General features: G+C 37.9%; 1 protein-coding gene across 1 annotated transcript; it reads left to right on the top strand.

Annotated features, from left to right (window-relative positions):
- Positions 1–223: 223 nt before the first annotated feature.
- On the top strand, positions 224–12,300 carry LOC122846585 (zinc finger FYVE domain-containing protein 1-like). Its single transcript, XM_044143634.1, has 11 exons — positions 224–1,667; positions 2,288–2,792; positions 3,334–3,548; positions 3,735–3,841; positions 3,925–4,033; positions 4,149–4,246; positions 4,740–4,857; positions 6,368–6,538; positions 6,761–6,941; positions 7,049–7,162; positions 9,515–12,300. Exons 1-11 carry the CDS (start codon positions 1,167–1,169, stop codon positions 9,745–9,747), a joined length of 2,352 nt encoding a protein of 783 aa, XP_043999569.1. The 5' UTR covers positions 224–1,166; the 3' UTR covers positions 9,748–12,300.
- The last annotated feature ends 119 nt before the right edge of the window (positions 12,301–12,419 follow it).

The raw sequence follows: 12,419 nt of genomic DNA, 5'->3' as shown, positions 1-12,419 counted from the left end.
TTTCCATTTCCCTATGGGCTACATAATTTAGATTTATCGCATAAAAATCTCATGAAATACATTTAAGTTGGGATTGTAATTTGATAAAAGGTGAATTGGTGTACTCACCTTTTATATTAGAAATATAAGTGATTCTTGTATCTCCAATTACCCCTAAGACAGTTTGCCATGTAGAACTACGTCTCCCGTCATGCCACAGCCATGCCACTACTTCCTTCTTCACCCCTTTGACTGAAATAATCAGATCAGCTGATCTGACCTAGCAACAACACAACGTAGCTACAGAAACCTGCAAGGGAGGGGGGCTGAAGAACAAAACAATGACACTGCTCGGAAGGATCCGGACACAGTAAGACTTTAAAGGACTTTTAAAAACGTAATTGGGAGGATTTCCCTCCCGGTTTAAAGCCAAACTAGCCGCAGTTACCAGCGGTTTTCTCACCGGCTAAATTTGTATATGCCTCTTCAGTTCAGTTGACAAACAGGAGGCTAACTGCTTGTTTTGGACGAATGAGGAACATTAGCGTTTGCTGCTTGTCTGTGGAGAAAAAAGTTAAAACACAAATCGCTAAATCAGGCCAGCTGTAAGCCGAACTGAGACTGATTCATAGAAAAATTAATTTTATAAATTAGCTTCCTAAGCTCAGTTTGTTTTGCTAGCCAGCCTGTTGTTAGCATTGACATTTACACACATATTTATGTCAGAAAAAGCTCCCGTTATTCGCTTGCTACTGTCTGTTCCCTCATATTTATACGATATTTATTTTTAGCACCACATTTATTTAGTTAGGAATTGAAGTTGGAAAATCAAAATTGATCACAGATATATCCGAGGGATGTGTTTATAAAAATAACCCAACGTAATCACCAACTTTTATTGCATTGGCAAGCTAACTTTGTGTTTAGCATATCTGTTAGCATTACTTTTAGCAGCAATAAATGACATTATTTAAGATAGCTAAATCACCTTCAACAATTTTTATAACTTAATCAAGTTAAAAGCAGCTAAACCTGCCAGCATGCAGAATCTTAAGATTATTTATTAATATAGCATCATTTCAGTTCAATATTACACTGTGTGCATTTGACGTTAACTGTTTTTTTTGGAAGTAGCTGCTGCTCTAATAAAGTAATAATCAGAATTTTAGATAATCTTCTAATAAACAATGAGTGGGCATGGCTCGTCATCTGAAAAGGGAGTCAATACAAGTTTAACATGTCAAGAGAATTATTCCTGCGGTGGCTCCGAAGAGGCAGCATTCGAGTGTGATGACTGCAAAACCCTCCAGTGTGTCAGATGTGAGCTGGAGCTCCACCGTCAAGAGCACCTGAGGAACCACGACCGGGTCCCTGTTGGTCCTGGCCATGTTCCCTACTGTGACAACTGCAAAGGAGGGAATGGGGATGGCAGTAAACGCCTCAGGTCTGTGGTTCGCTGCCAGAATTGCAAGGTGAATCTGTGTCAGGACTGTCAGAAACGTACCCACAGCGGGAGCAGCAAGAAAAAACACCAGCTCATATCTTACCCTCCACCACCCAAACAAGCTGAAGTGAACACTGCCAAGACTTCTGTCCAGAACGGTGATGTGCCTGAGTCATCTGAGAAAACACGGCTTCTGGAGAAGGTGTCGAGCTTTCTCTTAGTTGATGAGAATGAAGAAATGCAGGTGAGATCTTCCTGTTCTTCGACCCACTTTGTTTCAATCACTTGTGCTTTCATTCAAAACGTTTTTCAGACAGACTGAAAATGTGTTTTGGACAAACCTCACTGCTGTTACTGAGGAACATATCAAGTCTTTGAAAACCAATCTATAAGTTGTCAAAAGGACTATATTCTGTAGTTTCTTGGCCATGAATCCAAAATTGTGTAATGTTTTGATTTCTTCATCAAAACATTACACAACATTACACATTTCACAAGCAAATTAGAAGTTGCCACTTCTATTTTGCCTTGTTTTACGACACTCCATTGGGGTGGAAAAACCTTTTTTTTTTCACTAAATTGCTTCTGGATCATTGGGCAAAGTTTTTGTGGATGATGTTGTTTTTTAGCCTAGTTTTTGGCTAAATTTGGAGTGTTCACCTTTTTTTCTCTTTGCCATATTTTTCCCCATGTTCCAAAGAGTCTGAAAAACCGCTGTGAGCTTATTCAGAAACCTTCCCACTTGTTTGGTGTTACTCCCTTGATAAACTCTGAATTGGTGGCAGTAGTGTTGTCTTTTGTAAATTAGGTTTTTGTTTTAAATTTTCTGGTTAATGCTGTATACTCTCCGTTGTTCCTCTCCAGATAAAAGATGAATCGTCGTTCATGAGATGCCTCGGGTGCAACCCCAACCAGCTGCTGAAGGTGGTGTCCATCTTTGGTAACACTGGGGAGGGCAAGTCGCACACCCTGAACCACACCTTCTTCATGGGCAGAGAAGTCTTCAAAACGTCTCCCACACAGGATTCCTGCACAGTGGGTGTATGGGCAGCATTTGACCCCATCCATAAGATTGTGGTCATCGATACAGAGGGGCTGCTTGGCAACAGCTCCAAACAGGGCCAGAGAACTCGTCTTTTACTCAAGGTGCTCGCTGTCTCAGACCTCATCATTTACCGCACTCATGCTGACCGCCTGCATGACGACCTTTTCAAGTTTTTCGGTGATGCCTCTGATGCTTACCTGAAGCATTTCACCAAGGAGCTAAAAGCCACGACAGCCCGCTGTGGACTGGATGTCCCTCTGTCCACCCTGGGTCCTGCAGTGGTCATTTTCCATGAAACCGTCCACACCAAGCTCCTGGGTTCAGGTGACACATACTCATTTTTCTTGCAGCAAGTAATCACTTTGCATTGGACTTTATGTTGTGTAAACAATAGCCCTGAAAAATGACAGTAAAACACTCCCTCTGAACACAAAATGTATTCGCACGTACAGGAAATGGATGGATGGATGTCACATAACAAACTTACCGTATTTAATTACGGTAGGAGTTTATGTGAAACACCAACATAAAGTATCACATAATAATTCATTTGGGCTATGTCTCTACCAGCTTCACACTGAATATTTTTGTCCATTATATTCCATTTTAGCCCGTACTGCACATTTTGTCTGATATTACCATGGTGTGTCCAGGGTGATGTGCAGTATTGGTTTTCTAGTTTTGTTATTGCTTTGAGAATAAAAGAATACACAACATAAATTAGAAGTCCTATTTGTTATTGCTATGTGAAATTATGGTATTAGGAAAAGAAAAAGGTACTGTTTTTGCACACTCAGTGATATGAACACACCATTTGTTCAAAAACTTTGGTGAATGTCATATTCTGTTTTTTGCCCTACTGTAGATAAATCATTGGAGTCTGTGGACCGGCTGCTGTTGGAGCGCTTTAGGAAGCTTTCCCGTTTTCCTGAAGCCTTCAGCTCCTTCCAGTATTGGGGCACGCAGACTCTCAGTCCTCCTACCGATTTCCGGGGCTTGCAGAATAAACTGGAGCAACTCTTAGATAACAACGCCACGCGTTCTCCTCGTACCCCAGGCGTCATCTTCAAAGCCCTGCAGGTAGAGCTGCATGTTCGCTGACTTTTCAATAATTAATCTGCTTTAATCTGACTGGATGTTTAGTAGACCTTGCTGATCTTAATGAATGACACTGAACATAGTTTGGGCTAATTTGTAGTGTGACTGACTCTGTTTAGTCGAGGTTATTATTGAAAGTTTGTTTGTTTTTTATCACTGTTCTTGCAGGCATTGAGTGAGCGTTTTAATGGAGAAATCGCAGGTGAGGTTGCAGCACACAGCTGTTTCTTTCCTGATGAGTACTTCACCTGTTCCAGCTGTTGCCTCAGTTGTGGGTCAGTACTCTTGCTTTTTTAAAAACAACAACTGTTGCCCCATCTATTTCAATGTTCATAACTAATAATTGCATTTATCACAGAATTGGCTGCAAGAATAGTATGAACCACTTACAGGAAGGGTCGTACCACGAGGCAAAGCAACGTTGCCGTTACTCTGCGCAGTATGATAATCGCATTTTCACTTGTAAGGTAAGCATAGTTGCTCAACTTTATTTTTTGTTATTCTGTTTTGAGATACAATGCTAAAAATACACTTTCTTGATTAATTGATTAGGCTTTACTTGGAATAATATTGTCATCTCAGGCTTGTTATGAAGGAGGGAAAGAAGTGTTGGTTGTCCCAAAGACATCTGCTTCCTCAGACTCCCCATGGATGGGCCTCGCCAGATACGCCTGGTCTGGGTGAGTAACGGGGAAGTTCACTTGGCAATGTTTACCCAAGCTTTACTCAACATGTTTATTACATTACACGAGGCACAGATCATTATCAGATACTCAAGGTGTAATAACCTTAACAGCATTAAGACTAAATAATGAAATTAAATTTCATAACATAATCTAGTGGATTTTATTAAAAACCCAAAAAAAAAAAACTATTTTGAAATTGTCATAATTAAATAAATCATAGATTTTTACTGTTATATTAAGATATTCCTATAATTTGTAATTATTTGATGCCTAAGCTTCAGCAATGATATAAAATAAAATTACACACTTTCTGGTTACTGGTTTGTAAATCGTAAATTCTTTTAAGGTTCAGAAAAACATTAATACTCATCCATATTTTGACTTTCAATTCAGTCCAAAAAGAAACACTGTCATTCTATTTATTTATTTTGTTTAGATAATGAACATATTTAAACATATTTATATTTTTCTTTTTCCGTATATTTAGTTACGTTATTGAATGTCCAAACTGTGGAGTGATCTACCGGAGCCGCCAGTACTGGTATGGCAACCAGGATCCTGTGGACACAGTCGTCCGCACTGAGATCCAGCATGTTTGGCCTGGGGTAATAAAAGCAAACTGCTTGCATCTATTTTTAAGTGATATAACGGTTTGAAGTGAAGTTATTATGCAGTAAAAATATGTTGTATTACTTATGACTATATTTTATGACTATAAAATAGCTACACCTTTATAATTCTAACAGCCACTTTTGCCATCACTCCTTCTTATAACATTTTTCTAAGGCTGCAAAGCCCATATGAAAAAAAGAAACATGTCAAGTTTTAAAAATTACTTTTTTATTCCACATATGTTATGGGTAAGCTGTAGAATCATGACAATTAAAACAGCATAAAGATTTTTGTACAAAATGAGAAATAATATGTCTTCCTGATTGAAATGCTCTATTTTGACAGGGAATGAAGAAAAAAGTGTGTACTTTGACAAAAATGTATAGAAAAAACTTTGTTTTTCTTGTACCATTTTTGTCCTTGTCTTGTAAATTCTTTGCATTATAATATAAAACGCACCCACTTAAATTAACCTTTTTGTTACTGTTATAATTAAAGGTTCTACTGTGTTTTGCAGCAAATGAGCAGTTTTAATAACAGTCATTGTGTAGATCCTGAAAAGCCACAGTTTGAAGATCCCTGGCTTGTAATCGTTCAAACAGAAATTTATACTTTTGTCTCTGATTCCTTAGCCAAATAATATACGTGTTGTACATATGATTACTGCAAGATCAGCGGATGGCCAGGATCATTTTCTGATGACTGCAAGATCTGGAAAAGTGCAAGACTTTTCCATTTCAAATGTATCTGCCCAACTGATGCAAAAGAGCAGATTAACGAGTTATACAGTCCCCAGTCTGAGCCTACATAACTGTGTAGTAACACTGCAGCAAACTAAAGCTAGTTCCTGTCACATATTTAAGTCCAATAAAGTCAATTTGCTCCCACTTTATATAGTGCACGCACGTTTGGTATTAGGATTAAGTTTTCTGAGATCTACTGAATCAGAATAGGGCAAGTTACTTTAGCTGTTATGTCACTGTTAAGTTGTATTTTTTTACACATTGAGTAATAACTTTACTGTCCTCTGAGAGCTCTCACCCCAGAGGTCAGAGAATTATTAGCTGAATTAATCAGAAAGTAGTTTGTGCTGTCAGATGAACTTTCAGTTAAAAGTATTTGGGACCCCAAGCAAGTAAGAGGAGCAATTGCATAATGTTACATGGTATTAGGTTATTGCAGTGAGATTTAAATATCAGTTGTGCAAATGTCTTAGCGATGGCCTACATATGTTGTATATAAGAATTGGGCAAGTCATTCTGCATATCTAAAATATCCATGTCACCTTGAATTGGCTTGTAGTCAGATAATACTGTATTAAATGTTGAATTTCACAGATATGAACACTTTTTCAGTTTCAGTTTTTATTAAATGGCTAAAATCAGCTAACTAGTATTTTTACTCATAGCTTCACAGATCCTCATGTCACAAAATCCAAACTGTCGCATGACGCAGACCTTGAAATATTGTGACATTCAAACAGATTCTTCTGTGGTTTTGCAGTCTGACGGCTTTTTAAAGGACAACAACAACGCTGCACAGCGGCTTCTCGATGGCGTCAATCTAGTGGCCCAGTCGGTATCAGAGCTCGGCGTGAAACCTGCTAAGGCTGTCACATCTTGGCTGACAGATCAGATCGCCCCAGCCTACTGGAAACCCAACTCCCTCATCATGGTGAGTGACACAGACTCGCCCTCTGCCACTCGCCACCAGCAGCCAAGTCAACACTTTCATGTCCAGAGGGATGTTTACTCTATATAGCGAAGTGCTCCTGTTGCGCAACTTATGCATGCCTGTCACAAAATGAAATGGGGAAATACTGCTGGTTGCAGCCTCCTCCCTTCAGCTCTTGATCAATAACAACATGTGCTGTTATTGCATTTCCCTCTGTACAAGATGTGCCACAAGTGTCACGCAGTCTTCCAGGATAACGACACCAAGCATCACTGCCGTGCCTGCGGGGAGGGGTTCTGTGACGGCTGCTCCTCCAAAGCTGCTCCCGTCCCCGAGAGAGGCTGGGGTCTTGCCCCTGTCAGAGTCTGTGACGTCTGCTTTGAGCAGAGAGCTTCATATGCAGGTATGCCCTCACAGATTTTAAGTGTCATTCCTCTTTGTGTTTATGCTGGTATTTAATCTTTTTGTGAGCATGGCTTTTTTTTATTCAGGTTTTTCTTCTTTGTGCAGAAATACTTGCGTCAGAGCTTGAGGAGGAAGAAGGTGGAACTCTGGCCAGGAAGGTTGGAGAGGCTGTTACCAACACCATAGGGGTTGTTGCTACTGCTATAGACATCCCACTTGGTAAGTATTGTTCCAAAATCAGATATAGTTGTGGGTTAGGTATGGGAGGTTCAAAATGGGTAGTATATTGCCCCCTTGTGGTGGAGTCTCATAAGGTTTATTTTGTGGATAAAAATATCCCTAGATCAAGTTTCTGAGAGCTGTTATGCACAAGTCACGTCAATTAAACTTAAATAAGTGAGAAATAACAAACAAAGCTAATCGCTTGCTTTAAATCAAGCAATGACTTAAAGTAAAAATCCTTGTCAAACCAGAACTTTCTTTGCTTAAGTAAAACTATATGGGTATACTCTTGATCAGCTAAGAGGATAAAATGTGGCTTAAAATCTTGTATTAACTGTAAAGCCTGTTTTATACCTGCACATTTGATTTACCAAAAATTATAATTTTAACATTAATGTTTAAAGAAGTGTGTTTGCCAAAAGTTGCTATTTTTGTATCTGAATGATTAAGTCTCCATATATGGGTCACACTTTACCCCTGCACCACCATGATGTCCCATCAGCTCCATTTTTACAGCTTGATAACTTTACTATTGTGATCTAATCAGCGATTTTTGATTTATCCTTTGCCATCTTTATTTTCTTTATTCAGAACTCTATACCTAACACAAATGCTCAAAGAAGTGTTTTGTATTTATAAGCACAAAAGAAACTGATGTTGAATTTCTTCAATTTCAGCTGTTTTTATGAAGGAGTTAGATCTAATCCCTTCAATCCCTACAGTAAGAATTGAACTCTAACTGTTAAGAACTAGTTATTTCTTCTTCCTAATTCATTATCAATATGTTTCAGACACTGCAGCCTACGTTTCTGGCTATCTTATACTAATTCTTTGTTAGTAGGTGCATTTCCTCCTCAATAACTTTTTACATGTCCCAGAATAACTTTCTGATGCCTTTTTTTTTTACTTTAACTTCAGTTTGCACTGCCTCTGTCTGTGTAAAAATAGATTACCAGTGTGCAAATGTGATCATTGCTCTAGCTAGCCCTTCCCTTAACGTCCCAAGTAATAAAGAACTTAAAACGGCTCAATTGTCATGTGAATCTGTATCATAAAATGAATCTTTAACAAATCTAGTAAAAGGCTAGCTAGCAACAGAGTTGTCCATTGAGCTGAATCGTCAAATTTCATCTGCTGGGCTGATCTCATTAATTTTTTATTAATGGATATATTGTGTAACACTTAAAGAACTTATTTGTGTCAGAACAAATATGAAACATGGCTCTGTTGTGCTCAATGAGTGACATATTGTGACATTTTCTTGCCTGATTTGCTTGTTAAGAAATATATTGACTGTTTTAATGTGTTTTTTAGGTTCTTGCAAGCTAGCCAGATGTTGACCCAAATGTACTTCTGAAAGGCTTTGATAAATATGTTTTTGATAACTTGATATCCTGCTGGAAATGTCTCTGTATCCATAGCCATCCCTAAAATATCTCAGAGCAAACTTGACTCCAATCACAACAAAATTAGACCCTACTTACTAGTTTTTTTATTTCCATGTTAACAAGAATCACGTCTAAAGATTTTATTCACCTCATAGTAATGGCCCACTTGAGACATTTACGATTTAGAAAACGCACAATCAGTGTTTCTGGTGCCTGTAGTAAGGTAAAAAAAATTATGATATAAAAAGTCATATGTACTCTGCAGGTCTAATTTTCGTAAAGTAAGGATATATAATACTTCCCAGGTAAAGGGAACTTGAGCAATAACTTTCTCCACTATTTTGACTCAAAGTCACGATGTTCATGCTTTTTTACATCTTGCATCATTACAAGTGCAAACATCAACATGTTTTATTGCAGTCAGAGCTAAAATTGAATGAGTTAGATCAAAGCAGACCCTTCATATCCAATTTGATTGAGCTTGAGCCATGTTGCAAAGAATGAGGGTGGAGACATACCCCATCAACCAGAAACACTTGCAGATGTAACTGCAGCAAAATGTGGTTCTACAGAGTAGCTTCAGGTCCCCTGAATACAAATTCATGCCATGTGTTTTTCTAATTATTTGTTAAAAAGGGATAATTTTCCTTTCACTTTTCAATGGATGCACTAACTTGTGTTGACTTATCACATTAAGTTCCACTAAAAAATATAGAATTTTGTGATTATAATGTGAGACTGCTCAATATGCATGAGTACTTTTCCAGGACACTAAGTTTTTCAGCAACTTTTCAGTAGCTCTAATGATATCTATCATCAGACTGACAGATTAAACTCCATCTTGATCGCGGACTCTTTTCTGAGCAATATTAATCTTCACCTTGCTGCTTATATATATATATTGTCGAAGACCTGTTGGTGTGTTGTCGATGATTATATTTTTGCTCCATTTTGTCCTTAGGCCTAGTGAAAGACGCAGCCCGTCCTGCCTATTGGGTGCCTGACCAGGACATCCTGTCGTGCCACAACTGCCAGCGCGAGTTTACTGCCAAGCTGTCCAAGCACCACTGCCGTGCCTGTGGCCAAGGAGTGTGTGACGAATGCTCCCCACAGCGTCGAACGGTCCCTTCGCGGGGCTGGGATCACCCTGTACGTGTGTGCACAGGCTGCAACCAGAAACCTGGAGAACTTTGATATGGTTGCTTTTCCTTCTTCTTAGCACCGGAGAGAATTGTTCACTCACTGGCAGTCTGTCACTACTCAGGTGTACACCTGCTACTCTAATGGATTGGTCTTGCATATATGGAAAGGAAAACATAGGGATTACTTAAATATTTTAGCAAATTTGGATTTAAGAGTTCCTGTGGCCTTGCTAGAAAACACAGAACATGGGGTTACTTGACTGATTATGAAACCTGAATTTTAGCTTCATATATTGATCGTTATGGACATAAATACAGAACTTTTCCGTTAAATAAAGCTGTTGAGGTATTTTTCTATTATTAGAAAAAAAAGTTAAAAATGCATTATTTGAAAGATTGATTGTTGAAGACGATGGTTGGTTGCTGTGGTTATGACTCCAGCAAAACTTATCTTGACTGGTTATTTTTGATCTTGGGCATGTAATGAAAGTGTGATATTTTATATTTGTTTAGGTATATCTACAGGTTCCGTTGCATGCATGCATTGCAAGAATTTAGGTTTTGCACTAAGCCTTTTTTCAGCTGTTATAGGCTGTTGTTTAACATGGCCAAAAGATTGGTATCCAGCAGAGGAAATATGCAGTTCCAAACTGAGCTAAATTCTCCAACAGTAGTTTCAGATTTGAATTTCTGGTGTGCCAAAATGTATTCAGGTCATTGTGTCTGTGCAAATGTAATGTTTATATTCTATCATGCGATTTGTGGTTGTATGAACTCACAGAGGTGTGTGAATCTGACTTATTGAAAAATTTTTAAATGTTAATTATAAAAAAAATGCTTGTAAGCACACTGTCTGGCTTTACAGTCTCAGAGATCAATGGCCTTTTGACTTGTTCAGACAATACGATCTGAATCAACCTTACCATATCTTTTGCCAAGTGGCATTTTAGAGTTTAGATGTTACAAAATATTTGCATTTTATGTTCAGATTTTACTTTTGTGTGCATTTCAATACATGTACTACCTACTCGTATATATGGATCATGGATCATGGTATTCCTCTCGTATACCAGAAGAAATCAACATCCAGATTTCTCTCCAAACTACTTTTTCATTATTTAGCAACCAAACTGAACATTGGCACAGTACCTTGAAAAAGTATTTACACCCACTCTATTAAGCAAATCAGCAACTTTAATGTATTTTATTAGGATTTTAGGTTCTACACTGACACAAAGTAGTGCATAATTGTGAGTGGAAGGACAAGGAAACATGATTTTTGATATATTTTACATATGACCATCTGAAAATTGTACTGTGGACTGTGACTGCAAAATTCTAACAAATTAATACACTTTGATGTATTCCATTGTACTTCTGTATGGTTGTTTAGAGTTGCAACCGTCTTTGAAGGTAAGCCTCTGCTGCAGTTTCAAGTCTTTCGCAGGCTCTTACAGGTTTTCTCCCCAGGGTTGCTCTTTATTTAGCTCCATCCATCATCCAATCATCTCTGACCAGCTTCTCTCTCCATGATTAATAAAAAACATCCCTACGGTAGGATACTACATTATGTTCAGCGTGATGTGTGGTGTTAGTTTTTCCTCCACGCAGCAATTGTACCACATTCTTTTATTCTTTTGATGATAAATTTAACTGATAAGTGGAAATATTTATTGGGCATCAGTACTTTCGCAAGGCAATGTGTGAGATAAGGACTATTGCAGCTTTTAACTCTTTGCATTTACATTAGCTGTTATGAAAGGTTTTTTTTTTGTCCATCATCATTGTGTGTTTTTTTTTTTCATATTACTGTACATGTATATTTATATTTCTTGTGTTGGAAACCAAGCCAACTGCTCTTTATTTATTTTTATTTAATATTTTTAGCCCAAGACTGGTATAGTGATATTCAGATCTAGCTGTTCTGACACTTTGTCTTGCATGACGTAACAGAGTTTAACCTGGCTTGCACCATTGTTAGTTTTATTGAGTAACCAACCTATTACACAGTGATGTCATGGAAAGCACGAAGGGGGGATGCCTTTGTTGGTTAAAACAAAGAAATATAAAGAAATATAGATCTTTGTGGATAGTTATAATTTTTTCTCTAATCAAAGTTATCAGGCTGCCTGGTCTCAAATGGATTTATTTGCTTTAATGTTCAATCAAACACTCCCCTAGCAGTCTTGCACATAATAGAATACAAAATGTTGTAATCCTGTCTGTTCATATCTCATTTATCATGTTTTGACTTTTTTAACACTTAACACTTCTCATTTACAAACAAGGAGGAATGAGTGATTTACTTTAAACTGTTTGAATCTGACTTGAAGAAGGCTGGTGGGGGAGTTGCAAAGGATTAAAGCTGTGTCAGCACCCGTCTGTCAAAACATAATCTGGAGCTGCCTCCATGTTTTTAGTGCAAGTGTGTGTGTGTGTGTGTTTTATATCTCTTCATGTACTGTATGTGGGAGGAAGAGATTGTGTGCACTCCATTCCTATCAAACACTGCAACCACAGAAATAGTGAGTGGGAAAAGGTTTGGTGTGCTTATTAAATATGCTAAATGATTTATGCTTATTTTAATAAAGATTTTTTTTTCTTCCATATTAACATTTATTGCCATTTAAAATGTGCTATTTTATTACACCAAAAGTTCCACAATCAGCTTTCGGGGATACAGTGATGGTCTCTTTAAAAGTGTTGAAATTCAATTGTGTACAA

Source organism: Gambusia affinis, linkage group LG16 (genome assembly GCF_019740435.1).
Source record: "Gambusia affinis linkage group LG16, SWU_Gaff_1.0, whole genome shotgun sequence".
Classification (NCBI taxonomy): Eukaryota; Metazoa; Chordata; class Actinopteri; order Cyprinodontiformes; family Poeciliidae; genus Gambusia; species Gambusia affinis.
The sequence above is the reverse complement of the archived record's forward strand: the minus strand, read 5'-3'. Positions and strand labels throughout refer to the sequence as shown.